Genomic DNA, 23,549 nt, shown 5'->3' with positions numbered 1-23,549 from the left:
CCTGCATTTATTTCCTCATAAAATATAATACTTGCAACTATTAATACATGCATGGAATCCATAATAGTACAGATAAATTTGACCTCTGTATCAAAATATGTCATGTCAAAGCAAACAATAATTGTAACCTTTTTGTATATGCACACTATATGGAATATTATAGTATAAAGTACAGATAATATTTTCTAGATACATTAAGACACAGAATATCGAGAGAAACCATACAGTGGTCGAACTGCACGTAGGGAGGAGGCAGTAACTGATATGATGTGATATATGGAACACAATTTTACAGTACAATTTGTTGTTTTTATCTTTTGTCATATTCTTGTAGGTTTGCATTGTTCTTGTTGTTGCTGTATCAAAGCATGCTATCTTCAATGCAGTATGAAACGATAACATATTCTGTCATATCTGACAGGTATCATTTCCAAACATTTCCCTACAAACATAAATTACAAAGGCTGTTTTCAAAAGACAAAAATGAGCTAAACATGCCATGACAAAAATACCCAGGGTTCTCAGTACTGTACCAATTATAATATGCCCCGATTGAAAGGTTTTTGCGTTGCTAAATATATTTCATGTGACCATGTTGTATAGAAATAGCTCATTAATGAGGAATGTATGTTTGTGGATTATTTCAAAGAGGATTCTAAAATAAACAAAATCCAACACAAGTAAACAGTATGACGCAAGTTGCATCATCATGATCACAGTCATTATTACTATTATACTTATTATTACTGTTGTTGTTATTGTTAGTATTATTATTGTTATTATGAATTCACTTCAGGAGCATTTGACGTACGACTCCCTGTCATATCCTACATGTAAAATAATTGAGATAACACACAGCGAAGGATCCCAGTTTGGTTTATTTGGTGCGTCACTTTCTTTTCCGGGATCAATTGTTAAGCACGCAGGAGCCTCAGTCACTTCACACTTTTACAACTCCAGCCCCCCAAACCGAATTTGGTGCGCCTAAAAATAAGGTAAGCAGTTCCAACTGCAGGGGGTCCAGCCAATCGCTGTCTCCGTTATCCTTAGTGCCCAATCGTGCGTCGTGTCATTATCGCCGTAGCATTAGGCAAGTATCTATCCTAAATTGTATATGGTCATAGCAGGGCATTCCAGGGAATCCAGGCATCTGACGTGGCCTGGGGGGGTCTTCGTTCTTTTTAAACCCCTGCTCTGTCTTTTGCTTCATTTAGTCACATGCTGAACAAGTCTCTTAACGTCCACTTTGCGGCTGTCTTATAACTTATCTCCCATGCTCACAGGCTCCGAGTATTCATTCTCACAAACGCATCTGAGCCAATCTGTCTATTAAGAAGCGGCCTCCACATTTGTCACGATATCGCCAATTAAAAATTGAGACTAACTGCGCTGGAAACGAGAATCGGATTCTTCAGTTCTTCAGCCACGGAAGTGCTCGGTTTGACAAGCCAGATCTTCTTAACAAGTATACCCGAAAGACCTACTATCACTCACTCTTTCCCCCCCGGGAGGCTTCTTCCAACTTTTGAACTTTCTTCATCGCAAGCGCGCGCCTGGCACTGACCTGCGAAAATAGTTTTTTTTTTTTGCGCTCCCCCACGTGTGGTAAATTTCACACACAGGGTTCATTGATTGCGGTATAAAAAAGGGGGCAAGGAAACTAAAAACATGATGAGCAATAATACGTACTACGACCAGCAGCAGCCGCCTCAGTACTACCAGGGCTCCGATAACGGGGAAGAGCAGGACGAGGAGATGCCTGCCACCGAAAAGGATCTAGCGGAAGATGCTCCTTGGAAGAAGATCCAGCAGAACACCTTTACCAGGTGGTGTAACGAACACCTGAAATGCATGAACAAGAGAATAAACGACCTACAGAAAGACCTCAGCGACGGGCTCAAACTAATCGGTCTGCTGGAGGTTTTGAGTCAAAAGAAAATGTACAGAAAGTATCACGCGAGACCCAACTTCAGACAGATGAAATTGGAAAATGTATCTGTCGCGCTGGAATTCCTGGAGAGAGAACACATCAGACTGGTATCGATAGGTAAGTTATTTTCCTCATTCAATTCTGAGACGAGCCCCTGTATTTTTAGCGTTGGTTAGAAGAAGCTGACATTTTACTGCAATGCTGAAACGCAGAGCGCTTCCAAGGAACGGGTTAGAGGGCGTATTTGAGTCAGAGGACTGGGAGCGTCCTTTCACGAATTAACTTTACAATGAATGAAAACTATGTTGAAATAGTATTGCAAAACTGTTACTTCTGCATTTCAATGTTAACGTGGAATTTTTGAAGAGAGATTCCGACTTACTGCCTTGTTTCCGATATAGTACTGGGACGTGTGGAGTTTAATGTTTCTGTCGGCTCACCCTATGCTCCCAGAACATCCTGGAAAAAGTTTTTCCAGTTAACAAGACTGTATATTGACGCGAATTATGTTCGTCATAACCGATAAGTACACAACTATAGGAGTTTATATAGTTGGCTAATGTGGTGAGGATAGGCTACTACTATTGAATGTGTAACGTCTGACGGGCGGAACAAAGGCTGTGTTTACAGTCCTGATTGGGATATCGAATGGAGATGGAAGTTATGCATGCTTATTGGCACAGTATCTTTATTAGTGTTGCATTCATGATTATTATTAATCTCATTTCATTCCTTCGAGATATTCAAACCCTTTTTGCGGTTCTTCCGAAAATTGCATCAACGACCTTATGTAGCCTATAGCAGCTAGGCTACATCTGAGCACCAGCATGTAGGTACCATATATTACACGCAAACTAACGTATGTATAAACAGAAACGGCAGCAGAGCAGAGCTGAAGTAAATATTGTTTGTACATGTGGATAACCGGTATGGTTGCATTTTCTTGCAATCAGTGTTGCTGCAATGTAAATGATCAAGTACGTCTAGCCCCAGTATTTGGGAACTCGAGAGTTGTAATATTTCTGCATCTACAGTACAGTATGTGGTTAATTAATGAGCGGTAGAGGGACAGCAAAACTGTATATTATTGTATCCTGGAACTACAGAGTTCGTAATCTCTGTGTAGTCAAGCTGATCATCTGAGGAGTTATGCTGTACTCTGTGAAGAACTTATATATTTTTGAATGCAATGTATAGGTTGAATGCAAATCATTATCATCATCATCATCATCATCATCATTTTATTTTCTCATTGCTGATGCCATCTCTTTCATGATAAATAAGATATTCTTATACCTCACAACCTAGTTGGATAAGGATAACCTCACTCTTATCATGTGAAGTTCATTCTCTCCTATCATGTGAAAATGTGTACAGGATTAATAACATTTCCGGTGCATGTTTTGACCGATGATCAAAGACAACAAAGATTATTATTATGCTCGCTTTTCTGCATTTCATCAATATATGCTATACACAGTAGCTTAGAAATATCTCAAAAAGTAAAGCCATTTTCATGGGAAAATCTGATGGGTTGAAAGATATGGACATTGGCTGTATTTTCCTGCCTTTCTGGCTATTCATAAGGGAGTAGCCGTCTGGGAAAAAAAAAAAAAAAATGTAAAAGCACCATTTACTCTAGTTCACTGCCAGAAGAATAATATACGCGAGCAGCTCATGGATGTGCTAAATGGCCCTGCTGCACAGTAGTGGTGATAGACGGAGCCTGCTGTGAAACCGCTCTCTCCTCCTGTACAGGACTGCGGGAACACCCATGGAACCACGCTTGTCAACAGTTGCTCTAAATTGTTGATTACTCTCAGACTTGACGAGCTACTGCAGCTGTCCTAGTGCACTGAGAATGTTTGCTTTGGTTCTGATCATTATGCAAAGGTGTACGGAACTCCGGAAAGCCAATTTTTGGATAAAACCTACAGTTTTTACCTCATTTGTCTCAGTGTGGCCATTTTAACTCACACAAGAAGTTGCACTTTAGTAGTTTCTGTAATCCTGGTGCTGTTCACTGAATCACTTGCCCCCTGCTTCAGTGTGCCAGATTGTTACTAACACCGGCTCAGTGCCAAATGTTCTCTGAATGTTCATGAATCGTTTCGGTAAACGGATGACCTCGAGTGCCCTGTCACTGGATCATTGTGTGAGTCTAGCTGTTTACTTCGAAGGCACCTGTTTTAAGAATGTACACTTCACCCAATTAAGCTGAGCTTCTGTATTTCACGTCAGTTTCTGCAATGTGAATTGAAAAAACCCGGTGACTGAAGATGGTGCACTCACAACTTCAGTCACCTCTTGCTCACTGTCAGACTACCCAGCTTCTGTGGGTATTCTTTACTAATACATCAACTGTCGGTGGCTTTTTCTGATGAGTCATGGTTTCTGTTTGCAGTTAGCAGTGGGTTTAAGTGTTTACTTGTGTTGTCAGTGCAATGTAGGGACATAAGTGGAATCTTTCACTGATTCACTCAGCATAAATTACTCTGGCCTGGTGATGAAAACCTGCTGGGATCCTGGTCTAGACAAAACCCAAGTGCTCAGTCATTCAGAAATACTGTATGCTACCCTATGACGCAGGATGACCAGAACATTTTTCCTTTGATAGCCCTGTATTTAGACATATCAGGCTTATTGTGAGAAAATCTAGATTTGTTGTGTATTTTAATCATAGCATATTATAAAGGGGTTTTCTAATTCTGCCTGCCATTATTGTAGTTTCTCATTGCATTGTATATACGGTCCTCAGGGGAATCTGACCACCATACCTAATATAATACCATGACTTATACTGGCCACTGTACCTAGTATAATAGCATGACTTATATTAGGAAGTACAGGGGTTGAGGCCCAAATGGCCACAAAGTGGGAGCTGAAACTGCGTATAGATAGCACGTAGAGTCCTCTTGACACAGTGTTGTCACAGAGTGCCAGGGACCCGGAAAGGAAACGTTTACACCTTCTGATGTCATGGTGAAATGCAAGCAAGAAATGCGGGCAAGCATCTCTCATAACATTTGTGAGCTGGGCTCGGTTTGCAAGAAGAAAGCAGGGCAAGCCCAGGACTACGCCTACTGGTTAAGTAGGCACACACCTGGCCAGATTTGTAACATAATCTGCTTCCATCGCCCAAACTGAGCCCAGCTGCCACAACATTCAATCGAAAACAAAAAAACTGAGAAAGTTTGAAATTCCACAGGGCAGAGGTGGATGGGGATGGCAGAGTGGATGGGGCAGGAAACTCTTCTTCTCCTTTTTTTGACTTTTACATGAAGACTAAGCATGCTGGGAATCAAGGCAAGACAGTCCATTTTAGCTGTCCATTTGAATGTAAACAACGTAGCTGTGGTGTTGAGTTCGGGCTGCTACTGTTGACAGTCTCATCACATTAGTGCGAACATATGCAGTAGGCTTAAATATTTCAAACAACTCTGAGCTCATCCCCCTTTTACAAAATTTCCAAATTGAGAATAAATAAAACTAGATTAAGAGGATTTTAGCATAAACATTCATGCTGAACTTAGTGGAAACTCTCATACTGTGGAGAGGGAATTAAAGGGATGCATAAACGGATATGTTACTGGTCAATGGAGAACATTTTTGATTTTGTGGCATATATAAACACATATACCGTATGTAAACAAAAAAATGTATATGTATAAGAAGTATTTATATATAAGTGGTAGCATTTATTTCATATTATAATAGTAATAATTCATGGTGAGTTTCATTTTCTTATTTATTATTCCAAGATTAAATTGTAATGTTATCACAAAAGTGCCTGAAATACATCCATAGTATTCTTCTTCTTCTTGTTCTCTTATTATTATTATTATTATTATTAATAATATTATTAATGTATTATTAATTAACTCGTGTCACCTGATGTCCCCATGGCAGTGTGTACCCATAATGCATTTTGAGATAAATGGGTCAGGAGTAAATCTGAATGACATTGGCGATAAAACGGATCTTTCCAGAAGGGCATCTGTCATGGATTGCTCAATGTAGCACTGAGTGTCGGGTATCAGGAGTGCTGGAAAAGCACCCCCTCCTCCGCCTCACCCCACACAATCTCGCCAGGAAACAAGTCTTGGGAGTTAAATGTCTCCATGTCACTGTGGGATTGGGTCTACTCCAGGAAATATGTCATTCCGCACCCATGTTTTCATAATGTGCCAGTCTCTCTCTCTCTCTTTGTCTCTCTCTCTCTCTCTCTCTCTCTCTCTCACAAACACACACACGCACACACACACACACACATACACACACACATACACTTACGTTATTGAAATCTTTGAGCCAGGTTTAGAGCCCTGGGTGTAGACACGAGTGTGAGCCGGGGGTTTCTTAGTATGCTTGTGTGCGTGTGTGCCTGTATGTGTGTGTGTAGTGTGGTGTGAGGGTCCTGTCAGTGGGTATACCAGCTGAGGGTCTGACAGCTGACTGGAGCCTGGTTCTTCTCTGCCTCAGAGTGACTGATTGATGAAAAGACAGCTGGACTCTGGGCTCTATCAGTAACATTTACCAAAAATAGCCAGTGACCCAGAGTGGCAGCAAGGCAGGGCATCAGAGAGGGTGGCTGGGGGGAAGTGCGGGGAAGAGGGAGAGAGGGGTCAGTAGGTTTTGGGGGGAAATTCAGCAGGGACCCAATAACTAACAGGTCATTTAAAAATTGGCAACAGGTAAAGGTAAAGATTGTCAAAAATTGTATTTCTTTCAGGAAGACACTTTGGTGCCACGATGGTGCAGTTTCTAGCACTGTCGCCTCACAGCAAGAAGGTCCTGGGTTCGGACCCCACTGGGGTCGTTCTGTGTGGAGTTTGTATGTTCTCTCCTGTGCCTGTGTGTGTTTCCCTGAGGTTTCATCTGACAGTCCAAAGACATGCAGGTTAGGCTCCTGGGGGGAGGGGAGGCTAACAGGGTGTTGCTGTAAATGCGGGTGTTCAGTCAGCCCACGCTGTGTAAAATGAAGAAGTGGTTAGTATTTGAAGTTTCCTCTGTGAACGAGGTGTCTTGTGTGGGTACACGTGAACATGAATGGAGTTCCCTCTCTGGGAGACGTCTGTCACCACTGCGCTCTTACTCACGCTAATGTGGTTCTTGGCCCCAGAATGGGGGAATAATGGCGTGTGTAAATTGTGGGGGGATGATGAGGTCCCGGCGTTCCTGCAGAGGAGTAACGAGGGAAACAGAGCGGGAGTGAGGCGCGGTGAGAACGCTCGACTGACTGAGTCATTTTATGAGTACAGCCCCTGCCTCACTCACGCACTCACTCACGCACTCACTCACACACTCACTCACACACTCACTCACACACTCAGTCACTCACACACTCAATCACACACTCACTCACACACTCACTCACTCACACACTCACTCACACACTCAGTCACTCACACACTCAATCACACACTCACTCACATACTCACACACTCACTTACTCACACACTCACTCACTCACTCACTCCCTTCCTCACTCACTCATTCACTTGCTCACTCACACGCTCATTCACTCACTCACTCCATTCCTCACTCACTCACTCACTCACTCACTCACTCACTCAGCATATGGTGTCTGTCTGAGTCAAGACGTAGGCATCACTTATATCTCTATCTTCCTTATATTCTGAATATTTTTTAGAGAGGGATAGAGATGAGAAAGAGGGAAGGAGGCAGGGTGAGAGGAGAGAGTGAGAGGGAGGAGCACAGGTAGAGAAGAAAGGGAGAGAAAGAGACAGACTGACTTCCCCCTCACAACCCAGTAAAGACATGGAGAATTTGGTCTGGGCAAAGGACAGGTGAGGTGCAGCCACTCGCTGTTTTGACTCTGTCTAGACATCCTCCTGAGGTCCTGTGTCAAAACGTATCTTCTTACCACGGACGTTCAAAAAACCCTCTGTAGTCTCCAGACACACGCAAGGATGCTTATCACAGTCCAGGTTTCCTCTCTTAGCATAAAGGTGCAGTAGAAATGGGTACAAGCAGGAATCAGTGGCACGTCCTGGTCTCCTTTAAAGATGTGTCTGTTTTGTGAATCATGGCGGTACATCAGGAAGACCAATTTGTCCCAGCATGCCGGGGCTCGGAGTGTTTCTCTTTTCCAGAAAAAAAATAGCCGTCTGACCAGTTTCAGCTGCCTCATGTCTTTACTGGGCTCTCTGAGGGAGAAATATTTATCTCTCTCTCCCTCTCTTCCTCTCCCTCTCTCTCACTCACTCACTCACTGGACCGTTATGACGGCATTTGTAATTGCTACCATGTGTCAGGTAGTCAGCTCAGAGGAATGTTTGAGCGAGGCCAGCACCCCCAAACGATCAAGTACGAGGGACGTCAACGAAGGCAGGAACCTTTCTGTGACTAGAGCAGAACCCCTCCCCCACACAACTCCACCCTGTTATTAGTATCTATTATCATTTCTTGTTTTGGGGTCTTTCCCTGTCAAAGTTGCTTTCAGTCAATGTGTTGTGATTTCACATTTTGACAACATAACATTCAGTTTGGAGAGATTTTGTCTGCTTGCTATGTTGTTTTTGATTTGAAGTCAGTATTTTGATGAGGAAAAACACTATTGCTTCTATGAGCATTAATCTGTATAAGATGTCGTTGAGCGTGGTGCAGACAGGGGTCATGTGGGGTCGGGAGACCTTTATCGCTCCCGTGGAGTAGACAAAGTGCAGGCTTCTCTGAGCGCTGGGCCTGAATGAGCCCCTTCCTCTAGACTAAGGGTGTTTTCCCTCTTTTCCCCACACGTTGGATTTTAAGTTAATTTTCTGGAGATAGATATGTAGAATTAAAGAATAAAAAAAGAATTCCTAACTATTCTCAGATGTTGTTGTGATTTGATTTTCAATGGGAATGCGTCATTCCATGTCCTTTTTTTTCTTAATAGTGAATCCAACATCTGTGGGAAAGTTGTTTTTTTACTGTTTGGCATAACTATGATAAATACAGACATGTTATCGGGAACGCTGCTGAATATAACAGGTGAATATGGATCTTTTAGCACTGAGCATTAGTTTATTAGTGTCTCAGAGGGTAAGCAGTGGTGGTGTGAAGTGGGGAGCTGTGGTATTCGTATGGTTCAGCTGATGTGTGGTCAGCATTCTGCCGCAAAATGGCTGCCCTGCATCACCCAGGTGGGCCACATTAGTGGTGGTTACGGCGAGTTTCCCCCTCATCACTATAAAGTGCTTTGTGTGTGAGAAAAGTGCTATATAAATGCAATGAATCATTATTACTGATGAAACCATGACTGCATGATGCCAATTTTGTTAAACGTACAATAGCTAAGATCTTTGTGTTAAAATATTGTTACAAGACCATTTGGTGAATCCCTTCCTGTCATTGAAAAAGGCTCACTAACATGTTGACTCACCCTCTGACTCACCCTCTGCCTGTGTTTATAGTTTTGTACCAAAACATTGTATAGCTGTATGATAATTCAAGCTCATTGGTAGAAAATTGGTTCTAATTTCCAGAGCCAATGGCGTTTCAACCTCAGCGCATTCAGAGAGAAGGGGGAGGGATAAACAGTGTTGTGGTTTGCGCTTGTTTGTTGCTGCAATTCCTCTCTTGATCGTTAGAAGTCCGAAATGACCTATTGTACCTTTAAATAGCACTGGCGTGCATTTTTCCCATTTGCGTTGATATCTGGTTTTATTTACTTTTCTGTGACATTTGTGGAGGTGCTCATGAGTTCAGCAGAGGTGCAGCATCTGCGTTATCGGTACCTGGGGGAAGCCATGCTGAGGTACCTCAGCGGACTTGTAATTACTCAACAGTTGACTTGAAGAAGATGAGTACGCATGGGCCGCCTGCCTCCGGGGGATTAAATGTGAAAACCTGGTAACAGAAGGCGCAGGCCCACTTTTCTATGACAAATAGATACAGTAAGAGACGTGTGCTGTGTGCCAGGAGGAGCAGCCGTGGTGCTGATAAAAACCATGATGTCATCTGGAAGTGTTGGGTTCTTCTGAGGTCAGCCGTCTCCCCCGCAGGAATGGTTTAGACACTGCCGCCATGTGTGTCTCCTCTCGTGTTATCTTACAGCTCTCCCATCCCTCAGGCCCCGGGGGGCCCCGCGGACGCGATCTCAAACCTCTGTCACTCTGCCACAGGAACCCAGTTCATCTCCGGGGTCCTTAAAAGCTCTGACCGTCAGCCCGTGACTCCTGTAGGCCAGCTGTTAAATCATCTGTGTAAGATGTTTCATTTGTATTTTTATGGCTGAAGTACTGGAATTCGGTGAAATTAATCTATTTGGCGTATGTAAGGACTGTCTGTAGTAAAGTAAGTGAGGGTGTAAAAGTTCTGTCTGTGGAGATATAGAGCCAGGCCTCAATTCAGTGTTTTCCCTGAAAAAAACAAAGTGACTCAATTTCAACAAGAATATATAGTCTTATATTGAGACTTAAACTCTTATTTCATTGGCCAATGCGGCAAGCAAGGCAAACTTAACTTAAAACAAACCAGTATTTTCTACTTGACGGAAAAAAAAATTACACGATTAAAACGCTTGTTAAGATGCTTATTTTTTGCAGTGTGCCCCATGGCTTTGTACGAGGGCTGTAGCATGGCGAACATTGCGCGAGAGCATCGCGTTAAAATGGACATGTTCACGCCTGTGGTGGAGAGACGGGTCTCTTAGTGGGAGGAACGTCGCAGCGCCCCAGCTGGCCAGTGCACAACCTGATGGCAACCGCAGGAAGAGGGGAGGAGGAGGGGAGGGAGGAGACGAGTGAGAGGGGGAGGGCGGAAGTGTTTCACTGAATGATGTCCTACAGCAGTGCCATTTTCAATTTCTGTGTCCCTACCCCTCTCCTCATGCCACACGAGTGAAATCTCTGATACATTAGCATGCTGCAGAATATGTGCTCTGGAAAATGCTCTCAACATTGGCTGAGATTGAAAGAAATGCACTGCTGCCATATTTATTGTGCCTTTTGGTACTGACACAGACCTTTGGCTTTTGATTTTCACACTGATAGAGGCGTTTGTAGATTCAGGAGTGGTGCTACCTGCATGCTGAGGCACAATGTAAAAGAGTAATTGAGGTTATATTGCCTTGGCATTAAGGTTAGAGGCTTTAGCGGATCGGACTGGTATATTCCTGGCGGTGTAGGTGGCAGGGCTGCGGTAGTTTAGGGTCAGCGTGAAATGGGCGGGGGGTTGTACTTGCAGTGCAGTGTGGGAAACTGGGTGTTGCTGGTGGCGGGATTTGATGCAGCTGGCTGTCAGGAGCCCAGCGCTGATGTCACTGACAGCTTGACCCTCTCCAGAACTCCCACACACACACACACACGCACACACACACACACACACACACACGCACACTCCCTCTCCCGTTCTCCTGTCGCTGCCGCATTACTTCACATCCCGGTGATAACACGCTGCCCTCGGAGAGCCCTCCTTTCTCCGAGGGAAGCCACAGGCCTCGGAGTGTTTTTCCTAATTAGCGGGGGAAAGTGACAGATAACGCATTGAGGAATGTTCCCAGGCCCGTCTGTGTTTCAGCCCAGCGCTGAGGACAGATTTAGGCAGAGCTGGGAGCGAATGTGCCCTTCGTCTCCTGGCACTCACATCGCTGTGTTGGGCAGATGTTCTGCTGGCGAGGAGGCAGGAGAATATTTACACGTGCATGTGAGGAAAAAATGGCCGAACACGGGCCGCTCCTCCAACACGACCCTTTCCGATTTGTCGCGACTTTCTGCTCTGAGAAGCAAAAAAGCGTAGGGATAGTAATGTAATAAATGCCTAAAGATTGTGCAAGTGTGTGTGACTTTTAAAATCCTCAGCATCCCTGTTCTGTAAGTGTTTTGTGTCATGCTTCTCGGTAGAACTCTCTAGAAGACAGCGAGCAGACTCGCCTTCAAGTTTTGTCAATGCGAGCTTGTCTCTGCCCGGCCATCTGTGGAGTCGTCGGGTTTCAGTTGAAGCAGTGGCCAATAGGATTCGACATTACAAAACAGTTTATTGGAATCCGCTCCGAAGCATGCCGGTCGGAGAACATATTTTTCTGAATGGCTCAGCTCTCATTCCTCTTCAATTAAACCCATGAATGGAATGTCGGAGAATCATTCCTTATAATGTGGTGTCCAGGATCCACTGTCCGATCTGTCAGTGCCTCCTGACAGCTCACAGGATTGACTAAACTAGAGTGTGCTATACTACAGAGCAGCGTACATTGTACAGCATTACAGTACTGCTACAGAGGTGTAAAATCCAGGTTCAGAAAGTAAAAGTCTCCCCCGCTATTTTTGTTCCAATCCCCTGGATTTGCTAATGAGCACAATTCTTCACTCAGGAGGTAGAACTAAGAGTTCATGGGTGGAAGAAACACCAAGCAGGACTTTTACTTTCTGACCCCTGGACTTTCCTCCTCTGCTGACCTGTAAAAAGCGCAGCAGATTCTTGTTTTGTGAGTTGTGACTCTCTGGGCTCCATTTTAAGTACACTGCTGTGCTCTGTTTTCTTTTGTCTGTCCCAAGTGCTCTCTGTGCACAGAAGGGGTCCACATGTGTGTGTGCGCTTGTGTGTGTGTGTGTGTGTGGGTGCACTCTGAACCTCCCCTAGGCCCCTGCCAGCCTGTGAGATGTTACACGTTACAGAAAGTATCTGCATTATCACTGTGGAAGGACAGCTCGAGTCTGTGTGTGTGTGCTTATGTGTGCGTGTGTGTGCCTGTGTGTGTGTGTGCTTGTGTGTGTACAGTATGTATGTGCATGAGTGTGTGTGTGTGTGTGTGTGCTTGTGTGTGTACAGTATGTATGTGCATGAGTGTGTGTGTGTGTCTGTGTGTGTGCTTGTGTGTGTACAGTATGTATGTGCATGAGTGTGTGTGTGTGTGTGTGTGTGTGTGTGTGCTTGTGTGTGTACAGTATGTTTGTGCATGAGTGTGTGTGTGTGTGTGTCTGTGTGTGTGTGCTTGTGTGTGTACAGTATGTATGTGCATGAGTGTGTGTGTATGTGTCTGTGAGTGTGTGTGTGTGCTTTTGTGTGTACCGTATGTATGTGCATGAGTGTGTGTGTGTGTGCCTGTGAGTGTGAGTGTGTGTGTGTGTGTGCTTGTATGTGTACAGTATGTATGTGCATGAGTGTGTGTGTGTGTACCTGTGTGTGTGTGTGCTTGTGTGTGTAGAGTATGTATGTGCATGAGTGTGTGTGTGTGTCTGAGTGTGTGTGTGTGTGTGTGTGTGCTTGTGTGTGTACAGTATGTATGTGCATGAGTGTGTGTGTGTGTGTGTGTGTCTGATGAGATAGAGGGAGGGAGACTCTTTTCACTGTTGCTTCTCTTTGTTATTTTTTTACTCGGGTAGAAATCCCTCCCTGCAGCCTCCTGGACAAACTCACAGATTCGCGTCACAATCACTTGGCTTACATGACTGTGATGTGAACACAAAACAAAAGGAAAAACTGCAGCTATCAAAATTGTACAGTATGCCTCTGGCACTACTGACTTAGGAGCTGCGTCAGCGAGTTTAAGACATGATGAGTGTGGGGCTGTGGCTCAGTGTAGAACATGAGGACTGGGGCCTCGGGACAACTACAGTACACTGAAAACTCACCAGAAATGGAGAGATCGACAGTACACGGTGGATTATAATCGGCCCACCTGATAACAGAACATTTAGAACTAACAGCACTGTGCACTGTCTCCACAGGAGAATGTTGTTTGCTGAGATGTGGCTCTTTATCAGTGCGCTGACATGCTTATTCCCTCTGGCTCTGTGTAATGGAGGAGATACAGGAGTGTGTCGGGTGTGACGGGCGATAGCCTCCCTCTCCGCTCCTGGTACCGAGCTCGGTGGGTCTCTTAGTCAGGCTGAGACAGCAGAGAGAGAGAGACAATGCCCCCTGTGTGCTGGGGGCTGTGAATGAGTGGGTTGGGGGGTAACTATTGCTGTTGTCTCCGTCTGTTAGGCCTGTGAGCACCCCCTCAGTCCATTTGCTCAGCCTTGTGTTGAACACTTAGACGCCTTTAAGCAACTGGGCAGCAGCTGAAGCCATGACCCCCAGAGACAAGGTTCCCTGTTCTCTCTGTACTTCTGAGACAAAAGCTCCTGCCACAAGCTGAGATTAATAACAACAGAGGACGACTTCCCTCTTAGCCACACTGTTTGACCATCTTCCTTTTTGGACCAGGGAAACCTGTGTCCCTCTTTCACCTCTTTAGCTGCAGAAAGAAACTCAACATTTTCCTGGCTCTGTCTTTCCTATTGTTTCGTTGTGGTTCCTTTCTTCCCCCCTTAGCCCTCACAGAATATTTATTCAAACCGTTGGTTGGTTAAAACAGCTCATTTCTCAAGCCTGTTAGCATCCTGACAGGATTATTACAACAGTTCATAAATAAATGGCTTACTTTTTATTAAAAGTATGTGTAGAGTTATATTGATTTGACATATGACTGCAGATATATGGCCTGTGACTTGTCAAAAATGTATTTATTGCTAGTTTTTGGATATGATTTGTATTTTAACTGCTTTTGTTTCTTCAACGACTTTTCCCCAAAGATATACTATTACTCAAAGTGTTACATTTGTTTTTTGATTGGGGTGTAGATATCATTTTCATGTCATCTCTTTTAAAATACAATAAATCATACTCATCATTAAAAAAAAGAAATGATATTGTCAGTGGAGGTAATCTCCTGCAGATGTATTGTCAATTCAGGATTTAATGCAGTGTTACACAAAAGCAGTAATTTGTGGAACATTGTGTCACTATACTGTAACTGCATAGCTGCACTGCTGGTCAGTTAGTCTTATTCTGAGATAGAAACTGTATGCAAAGCATTGAACATGCGCCATTTTGACTGGGGGGTTACATTGCGTGCATGCCAGCCGGTCTGACACCCGACAAGAGCGCCAACTCACAATGTCCCCTGTCGTCGGGCGGAATTTAAACCTTATAAGCCACAGGTGATTGGTCGCGGTGTGTACTCATGATTTATTTCACACTGAAAATAACTGGAGCTTTTTCTGCAGTGCGATAACATGGTCAGAACTCCCCGCGTCACTGTGGGGCCTGTGCTCTTATGAGGATTTGGTTTCAGGCCTAACATTTATCCAGCTGCTGTGGCCCTTGTACACACCCGTGGGATGGTGTGTGTGTGTGTGTGTGTGTGTGTGCACGCGTGCGCGTGGGTGTGTATGGGGGATGGGGGTCAGCTGGTCTACTGGGGAAGGGGCTTCAGATTCCTGCAGTCTGGTCATCACAGGTCACCCAGCCCGACTCAGGCCTGTGCATTCGTTAGTGTCTCCAGAGATATGGGAACTAGCCACAGACATATTTGCCCTTTTTTGGAAGTTGGGGTGGAAGATATGTCACCTGCCTGAGCTGAACAGCCCCTTGTGGGGCGGGGGGGGCAGGGGGCGGGGGGGGGGCAGTGAATTTGAGGTCCACTGGCTGGTGGAGGAAGGGTCAAATCTTACGCGTAAATGTCTGTTAGGAGCATTGTTTTTTTCTGTGTTTGGTCTGAACCGATCTACTAGGTATATGCCTCGAATGGCAACTGAACTACAATGTTTAATATCCATCACTGTTGCTTATTTAGTGACAGAGACACATTTTGGGGGATTTATTTGTTTCTCAGTGAAACAATAGTGAGACGTTCTGATGCCGTCCGTACTGGGGAGAGCACAAGGCGCGTTATCAATGTCATTAAGTGTAAACTGCAGCATTATTGTAAAACACATTCCCTTCAGCTGGCCTGGAGGCCTGCCAGGCCATAAACCCCTGGATGAAATGTAATGAGTAACCGCAGTGCAAGGGGAGAGCCGCGGAGCCAGAGAAATTCCTGAAGTTCACTGAGCACTGCAAAAAATGTCTGTCTTAACAAGCGTTTTTAGTCTTAAAAAGACTTATGATCTTTTTTTAGAGGAAAATATTAGGTTGATTTTAGTTACTGTTTGTTTGACAAGTGAAATGTTCTTATTCCATTTGGCACATCTTGAAATGACCCAAAACTGTCTTAACTCATTGGCAATATTTTTGTCTTATTTTGCAAAACAGTGACAGGAATAGATCTTAAGTCTCAATGTACACTCACCGAGCACTTAAGTAGACCTGTACACCAACTTGTTAATGCAAATATTGAATCAGCCAATCATGTGGCAGCAACTAAATGCATAAAAGTATGCAGACACCAGAAATGTGATCGAAGTCACTTTGGCCGTCGAATGATTGTTGGTGCTAGACAGGGTGGTTTGAATATCTCAGAAACTGCTGATCTCCGGGGATGTTCACGAACAGCAGTCTGCAGAGAATGATACGGAAAAACAAAAAAAACATCCATTGAGCAGCGGCTCTGTGGGTAGAAACACCTTGTTAATGAGAAGAGAAGGGCCAGACTAGTCGAAGCTGACAGGAAGGTGACAGAAACACAAATAACCACACATTACACAAGTGGTATGCAGAAGAGCATCTCTGAACACCAACACGGTAAACCTCTGAAGTGGATAGGCTACAGCAGCAGAAAAATTTATCTAGCAAAAACTGCTCGCTGAGTGTAAGTACTAAAATACTTCTTTTAGGTTTTTGCAGTGAGCTTGCTTGCAGAGAGGCTGTGAGCGTGTTTGTGTCAGCCTTGACCAGGCTCAACCCTGACTCCCTTTATCCAAGTTCTGATTCAGTTTCCAGGCAACAAGTTGAGCTGCTCTTTTGCCCTGAACTGGGCGTATTTGTTCAGAGTGTTGTATTCCATGAATTTAGCGCTGTTTAACCTCATCACGGCAGCTGTTAAAAATGCCAACCCCTTCATGATTCCAGGACCTGCTCAGTGTGTAAATAACCTGGACCGAAATGTATGAATACTTACAGTATGTTTGAAAAATGCTATGCTTACAACAAATAGTAAAAAAAGCAAAAGGTAGTGGTGTTGCTCTTGATTTGAAGTACTGTGCATGCGTGTGTATTTGTCTACGTGTGTTTGCGTGTGTGTGTGTTGTGTGTGCATGTGTGTATTTGTCTACGTGTGTTTGAGTGTGTGTGTGTTGTGTGTGCATGTGTGTATTTGTCTACGTGTGTTTGAGTGTGTGTGTGTGCACGCAGCTGCGTGCACGTGTGTGCACATGTGTTTGTGTCCGCCCCATGTCTGCAAAAATGCCATGAAGTGAAAATGGGAAATCTGCTGCTATTATTAAGTCATTAATTACTACTTACTGTACACACACATAATGACTGCCATTTTTTAGTGCATTGGGTGGTCATTTTTACTCTAACTCTTATTCGTTACTTGAATTATGCAGACTGTATGCTTTTACGAACAGTGCCTTTCGGGTTACTGTATAACTTGTCCTCGTGTCATTCCGTCATACACTTTTCCTCTTTACAGCGCTCTCTGATTGTGTTCTGCTTCCATTGTGTTGGAGAATTCCTGTGGAAAATGTGAGCCGTCGGTGGCATCTCTCCAGTCTGCTGCTTTGTTTCTTTCTTTTTTTTTCTCCTGCTGGAGACGCTTGTGCTTTCGGAGGGATGCAGTCATGGAATCCCGTTTTCCTGCCTCTCCTCTCCTCAAAACATGGAGATTCCGAAGGGGGCTACGCTTCGGAGCCGAGGCAGAGGGTGGGAATTATCTTCGGGAAAACCCTCGGAGAGATAAGGGCATGCAGGACTTCAGGGCAGGAAGCAGCAGATTGGGACACACCACACGCGTGCCGGTGTAAACGTTCCCTAGGGGGACGGGGAAACAGATAACAGGGTTCTGGGTTAGAGTTGGGTTGCCCTTGGACATTATTTGCCTGGGTTCTGAGAGGGGAAACATGCACTAGCTAGGTCACTGCCACTTGCTGCTGTCATGGCTGGATACATGCATAACATGCAGACACTATTCTTTCAGCATCTCTGTGATATATTGTAGTTCTTTAATAACTACAGAACATGCAGAATGTCAGAGGCTGATTGGATGGGTTAGATGATTGAAGGAACGAGACAGATGAATCACAGAATGAAAGTGAATTAAAAATGCTCAATCATGAATACAAAACAACAGCTGCAGTAATAAGCAAGGGCTTACTGAACACAGGTGTGCTGAGTCCACATGATCAGTCTTGTTTCACCGTACTTAATATGCTTTCAAATTCTCAATCCACATAAAGATAAAACAAATAAAAAATAAATAAACAAAAGAACCATGTTGCCTCAACTTTCTGATGTTTATGAGAAAAGCATCAGTGCCTTGTGTGTATGCATGTGTGTGTGTGTGTGTGTGTGTGTGAGTGCGTGTGTGTGTTTGTTTATGCATATGTGTGTGTGTTTGTTTGTATGCATGTGCGTGTGTCTGTGTGAGTGCATGTGTAGGACTAGCCTTAATGAAACACTCCTCAGCTAGAGTACCCTTCGAAAACTCAACACGGGAGTCTTATGAGGTCTCCCTTGATTACAGAGTCAGGTCATGGCGGAGCTTGTGAAAGTGCTGTTTAAATGCCAGGCCGTATATCTCATTTAACACCGTGTTAAAACGCAGAACAGGGTGCTCCTGGACCACAGCCACAGGCTTGTTTGGAGGGATTGGTTTCCCCAGATTTATGCAGAAAAATGTTACGGCCTATGTTTGTCAGTGATACAGGCCTACAAGTTCATGTTTCCCCTGGCAACCAAACAAACACCAAACGTTTCTCCCTTGGGAGGAAACACCTAGAAGCCAAAAGGCCACAGTGCTCCAAGACCGGCTGACACAAAGGCTATGTGCAGAATGGCCACTTTGTCTCTGGAAAGGTTAATATCCCCCTCCCCTGCTCCCCCTTATCCTGCAGAAAAATGGATAGAGAGAGAGATAGAGAAAGAAAGCATGTATAGAGAAAGAGGTGGGAGACAGGGTGAGAGTAGAGAGAGAGTGATAAAGCGTGAGAGGGAGGGAGAAAGAGAGAGAGAGAGAGGCACATTGTGGAAACACGGATGCAGAAGGCACTATTTCCTGAGTGACAGGGAACAGTTAAACATTTAACACATTAAATCATGCAGCGAATGGCTTGTGCTCTCTCCGTGTTTTGGTCCTGGCTGTTTGTTCTCTGGGTGGTGAAGGGTATTGATATCTTTCCAGGAAGTGCTGGCCACAGGAACAGGAACTGTGGCAGGGTGGCTCTGGATGAAAGAGACACATAAGCTTACCTGGAATTAATGTAGTAGTAAATGACTACTACATGCATGCGATAGTCATATTTCTGCTAAAAGGATTGATGTCTTGATAAAAAAACAATCATTTCTAGCCATTTTTACGATCCCATCAACTCTTACACCCCTCAACTGATGCATTAAACTGTAGCTACAGACACAACACTTAATGTGCTGAGCTTGCTTTTCTGAGGAAAACCGGATACTGCTAGTATCAGGTAGCTATGGAGAGAGACCTGATTTAGCCCCACCCACCCAGTCTGACATTGGTTCAGAGGGGGGGACCCATACACCCTTCCCCCTATCCAACAGCTTATCATCTGTGGGTTGCCAGCTTAACATGTTGTCCCATTTTGACGCACTCCAAACCTGGCAACTATATTACCAGTATATAGTCATCCCTCCCAGTCAGTACTCTCCACACACACGTCCTCCACACAGTTAGTGGAGATTCTCACGCAGGGTTGAGGAGGAAGGCGCAATGGCGCATTCAGTCCCCTGGCTGGTGTAAAATAAGTAGAGCTTGACGTGTTTATGCAAATACGGCACGGCGGGGCTTCCCTTGCGCGCTGGTATAAATTCCTATAAGTCTTGTATGTTTTTTTTCCCCTCCAATTCTACATTGACCTCGTTATGATGTCAGTGTATAATCTCATCCGTCTCTCCCAATGCGCTGTGCCACTGTTGTTGTGTTATCTCGACATACAGATGTACTGCACAGTGTATCGTATAAACAGTGCCGGGGCTGAGGTTTGGCTGTGTGCTGCTGTAATGAGTGCGAGCTAGGTCCCTTCCTGGAGTCCAGTCTAGTGCCTCCCTCCACGTGAGACCAGCAAAGTGCTACCAGGGAGGTACTCCGTCACTGTAAACACAGATGTTGTTGTTGCCATTCAGCCAGGAGACGGAAAACTGAGGGGTGGCTTTGTTAAGCTGGTTTGGGCCTGTTATTTCATTAAAGCAGATTCCTTTCCTGCTCTGTGCTCTATAGATATGACTCGGCAGGTTTGACTCACACTGTTGTGGGTGTTAATGCAGTGTGGACATCGTTGTAGAACAGGGTTTGTAACTTGTGGTCTGCGAGTCAGAGGTTCAGATCACAGTTAAACATCTTTTAGCCAGAGCACAAATGTACCCGCTAGAATATGGTCACTGCATTGCAAAAAAATTGTGCATGACTGTACAGTATGAAGCTGTTTCACATCATGGAAAATGGATTGCATTCTTTGATATTGAGCTTTGATATTGTTTGTCTTTCATTATCAGACTTTATTACTTACACAACTGATGTCAAGCCTTTTCTGGGTTGGAATACTCAAGGGATAAGGCACCAGAGAAGATAATTATATTATCAATTATTGAGTCACAGAAAAAATAAACTGATCGGTGCAATGGGCAGTGGGGGTTTATGTTTATTAGAATTATGTGGTATTGTAAGTTGCCTGATTCATTCACTTCAATGGTCTCAGACCTGTATGCGGGTTTTCATTCCAACCAATTAATGCTGTCTTAAATCTTTCTAATTACTCATTCAGACATATGCATTTAATTGCATTAACGCAAAGAATATAAGCAACACTTGTTATTGAGACAACACAAATGACACAAAATTCACATTTTGTACAAGCCTACAGCCCTAATTCAGCAAATAATTGAACTAATGAAATAGTATAACCCAGATCAGAGGCTGGAATAAAAACCAGCATAGACATGGCCCTCCATGGCACTGAGTTTGAGATCGCTGGTAAAGAATCTTCTGTAACAGTCACTTCTGTAAAGGCGTACCTCTGGGCTCGACCCTGAGTCCGTATGCCACTGCTTTATTTGCTTTACATAAAAAGCACTGAAGCAGCTGCAGGCATCGTTGTAATAACAGCATTGTAAACGTATATCTGTGTGCAGACAGCAAGGCCATCGGTGTAATAACAGCATTGTAAATGCTCTCTGTGCGCAGAAAGCAAGGCCATCAGTTTAATAACAGCATTGTATATGTCACATGCAGACAGCAGGGCCACAGGTGTAATAACAGCATTATAAACGTCTCTGTGTGTAGACAGCAGGGCCGTCTGTGTAATAACAGCATTATAATCGTTTCTCTGTGCGCAGACAGCAAGGCCATTGTGGACGGGAACCTGAAGCTGATCCTGGGCCTGATCTGGACGCTGATCCTGCACTACTCCATCTCCATGCCCATGTGGGAGGACGAGGATGACGAGGACGCCAAGAAGCTGACGCCCAAGCAGCGGCTCCTGGGCTGGATCCAGAACAAGGTCCCGCAGCTGCCCATCAACAACTTCCACAGGGACTGGAGGGACGGCAAGGCCCTGGGAGCCCTGGTGGACAACTGCGCCCCCGGTAAGCACTGATCCAGGGTCAGCCTCAGCTGGGGCGGAGGTTGCCCATCATACAGACAGGGCTGGGTCAAATACGTCATTGTTTTGTATTCAAATACTTTTCTACGCTTTACTGAGCTTGACAGTGTTGTTCATTTAATTGAGCCTAAGCTAGTGTTTGTGTTTGGTAACGGCCATGGTTCATATGGGCGTGCCACACCCCTGGCACCCTTGCTAGTTTTGCTTCTGATCTCCGGCTGCTCAGTGAAAAACGGGCAAACTGCTCTAGCCTTAGTTGGCTGTACTGCCAGCACTGCTGTTGTAGCTGTGTGATATTATGGGTTGGCGAGCATGATGGAGGTGGTGACATTACCCCCAGGGAGAGAGTCAGTCGTCGGAGGTCATGAGATCCCCCGTTTCAGTGAGTCTGATAGCCTGACAGCTCAGCAGGCCGATAGCTTGTTATCAGGACCTCCTCATCACACACAGTTATGAACATCGCTGGTTTGGATGTATCGTTCTGAGTCAGACTGTTCTCTGTCCAACGATGAACAGAATGTGACACAATCAAAAATCGAAAGCTCATAAAACAAGGCAGTACAAAAACGCAGATCATTAGGCATGACACAAGAATGGAACTGGTATGATGTAATGGCCTGCAAACAATATAACCCCCTTGTAATTAAGTCATAAAAAGTGAGAGAAATGTGTTTTGTTGGGGTGGCACTTCATCTTAAATTCCATTACAAATCTCCCTGAGGCTGTGGCTCTCGACACATGTAGAGAATTTAAGGGATGACGGGGTGTAGGGAGGTGAGGGGGGTCAGGGAGAGCCTCTTGTTTAGGAGTTAGTGCACCCTTCAGCTAGGCAGAGAAGAGGGGGAAGATCCCATGTTCTGTTGGGGGGTGGGGGTGGGCAGGAATCTTTGACTCAGGTAGTGTCTTGCAGGTCTGTCACAGAACAACACAATTAACCCTTTAAGGTCACAAATAGTAACTGAAAGCAACAGAGCTCTAGAACACACTCTAGACTTAAAATACAATAAACGTTACTCAAAGAGTTAGGCAAAGATGGGCTCCAAGGAATTAAGAGAACTGAAATCAGTGAATTGCACTTATTATAGGCTTTCATATATTCAACAATAATTCAGGAGTTGGCTCATTCTGGTCAGACTGAAAGGTCACATCCGGACAGATCAGATGTGAGGGGGATGGGCCTTTTGCTAAAGTAGATGAGAAACATGGGACCAGCATCACATCCTAGTTTCAACAGCCCTCCCTCATTAAAACCACATCAGAGCAGGCGGGATGGCCAGGGGGGCTCAGTCATTCTAACACCGGGCCCACAAACAGATTACACCATCAGCACTGTCAGGAGATCCGCCAGGGGGCCGGGCCCAGGGGCGTCCCCGACAGCTGCCCCAGATCGAGTGATTCCCCCCGGAGACGGCATCGGACCTCCCCTCCCCGCCCAGGCCGGACGGCCCTTTTTTAGCCTCTCCCCCGGCTGCGCTCTCCAAATTTGGACAGGGTTCATTTTAATCTGACACGGGACGAGGCGTCGAGCGGATCTCTGGGACAGAGCTCTGGAGGAGGCAGAGAGCACAGACCTGTCTGTGAATCAGTAACGAAGCTATAGAGGGTGTTCAGCCCAGACCTGGGTCAAATACGTCATTGTACATCAAATACACTTTTACTGTTTGGTGTATTGGAACCTATGAAATACTTTGAAAAAGGGCAAACTCCACCTTCTAGTCCTCTTGGTTTGGCTCAGTTGCACCAGGCAAGATCAATATAACACAGAAAAGTATTTGAGTCCAAAACAATGATGTAATTGACCCAGATCTAATGTACACTCGATGACCACTTTATTGGGTACACCTGTACACCCGCTTGTTAATGTCAGCCAATCATGTGGCAGCAAGTAAATGCATAAAAGCATGCTGACGTGGTCAAGAGGTTTGAGTATCTCAAAGTATCTCAGAGGTTTGAATATCTCAGAAACTGCTGATCGCCTTGGATTTTCACGCAGAACAGTCTCCAGAGTTAGCAGAGAATGGTATGAAAAACAAAAAACATCCAATTCTGTGGCCAGAAACACGTTGTTAATGAGAGAGGTCAGCCAAGAAGGGCCAGACTGGTCAAAGCTGACAGGAAGGTGACAGTAA

The 23,549-nt window shown here is 44.7% G+C and overlaps 1 protein-coding gene across 6 annotated transcripts in view; it reads left to right on the top strand.

Annotated features, from left to right (window-relative positions):
- The first annotated feature begins 1,149 nt into the window (after positions 1–1,149).
- Positions 1,150–23,549, top strand: part of flncb (filamin C, gamma b (actin binding protein 280)) — a 65,062-nt gene continuing 42,662 nt past the window's right edge. For 3 of the 6 annotated variants that reach the window (XM_061250635.1, XM_061250631.1, XM_061250634.1), the window contains exons 1-2: positions 1,150–2,047; positions 21,155–21,403. In XM_061250635.1, coding sequence (XP_061106619.1) covers positions 1,669–2,047; positions 21,155–21,403 — 628 coding nt within the window. In that variant the 5' untranslated portion in view covers positions 1,150–1,668. The remainder of the gene's footprint in view (positions 2,048–21,154; positions 21,404–23,549) is intronic. The other 3 variants (XM_061250633.1, XM_061250630.1, XM_061250629.1) reach the window with 1 other exon arrangement.

Source organism: Conger conger, chromosome 8, assembly GCF_963514075.1.
Source record: "Conger conger chromosome 8, fConCon1.1, whole genome shotgun sequence".
Lineage (NCBI taxonomy): Eukaryota > Metazoa > Chordata > Actinopteri > Anguilliformes > Congridae > Conger > Conger conger.
The sequence above is the reverse complement of the archived record's forward strand: the minus strand, read 5'-3'. Positions and strand labels throughout refer to the sequence as shown.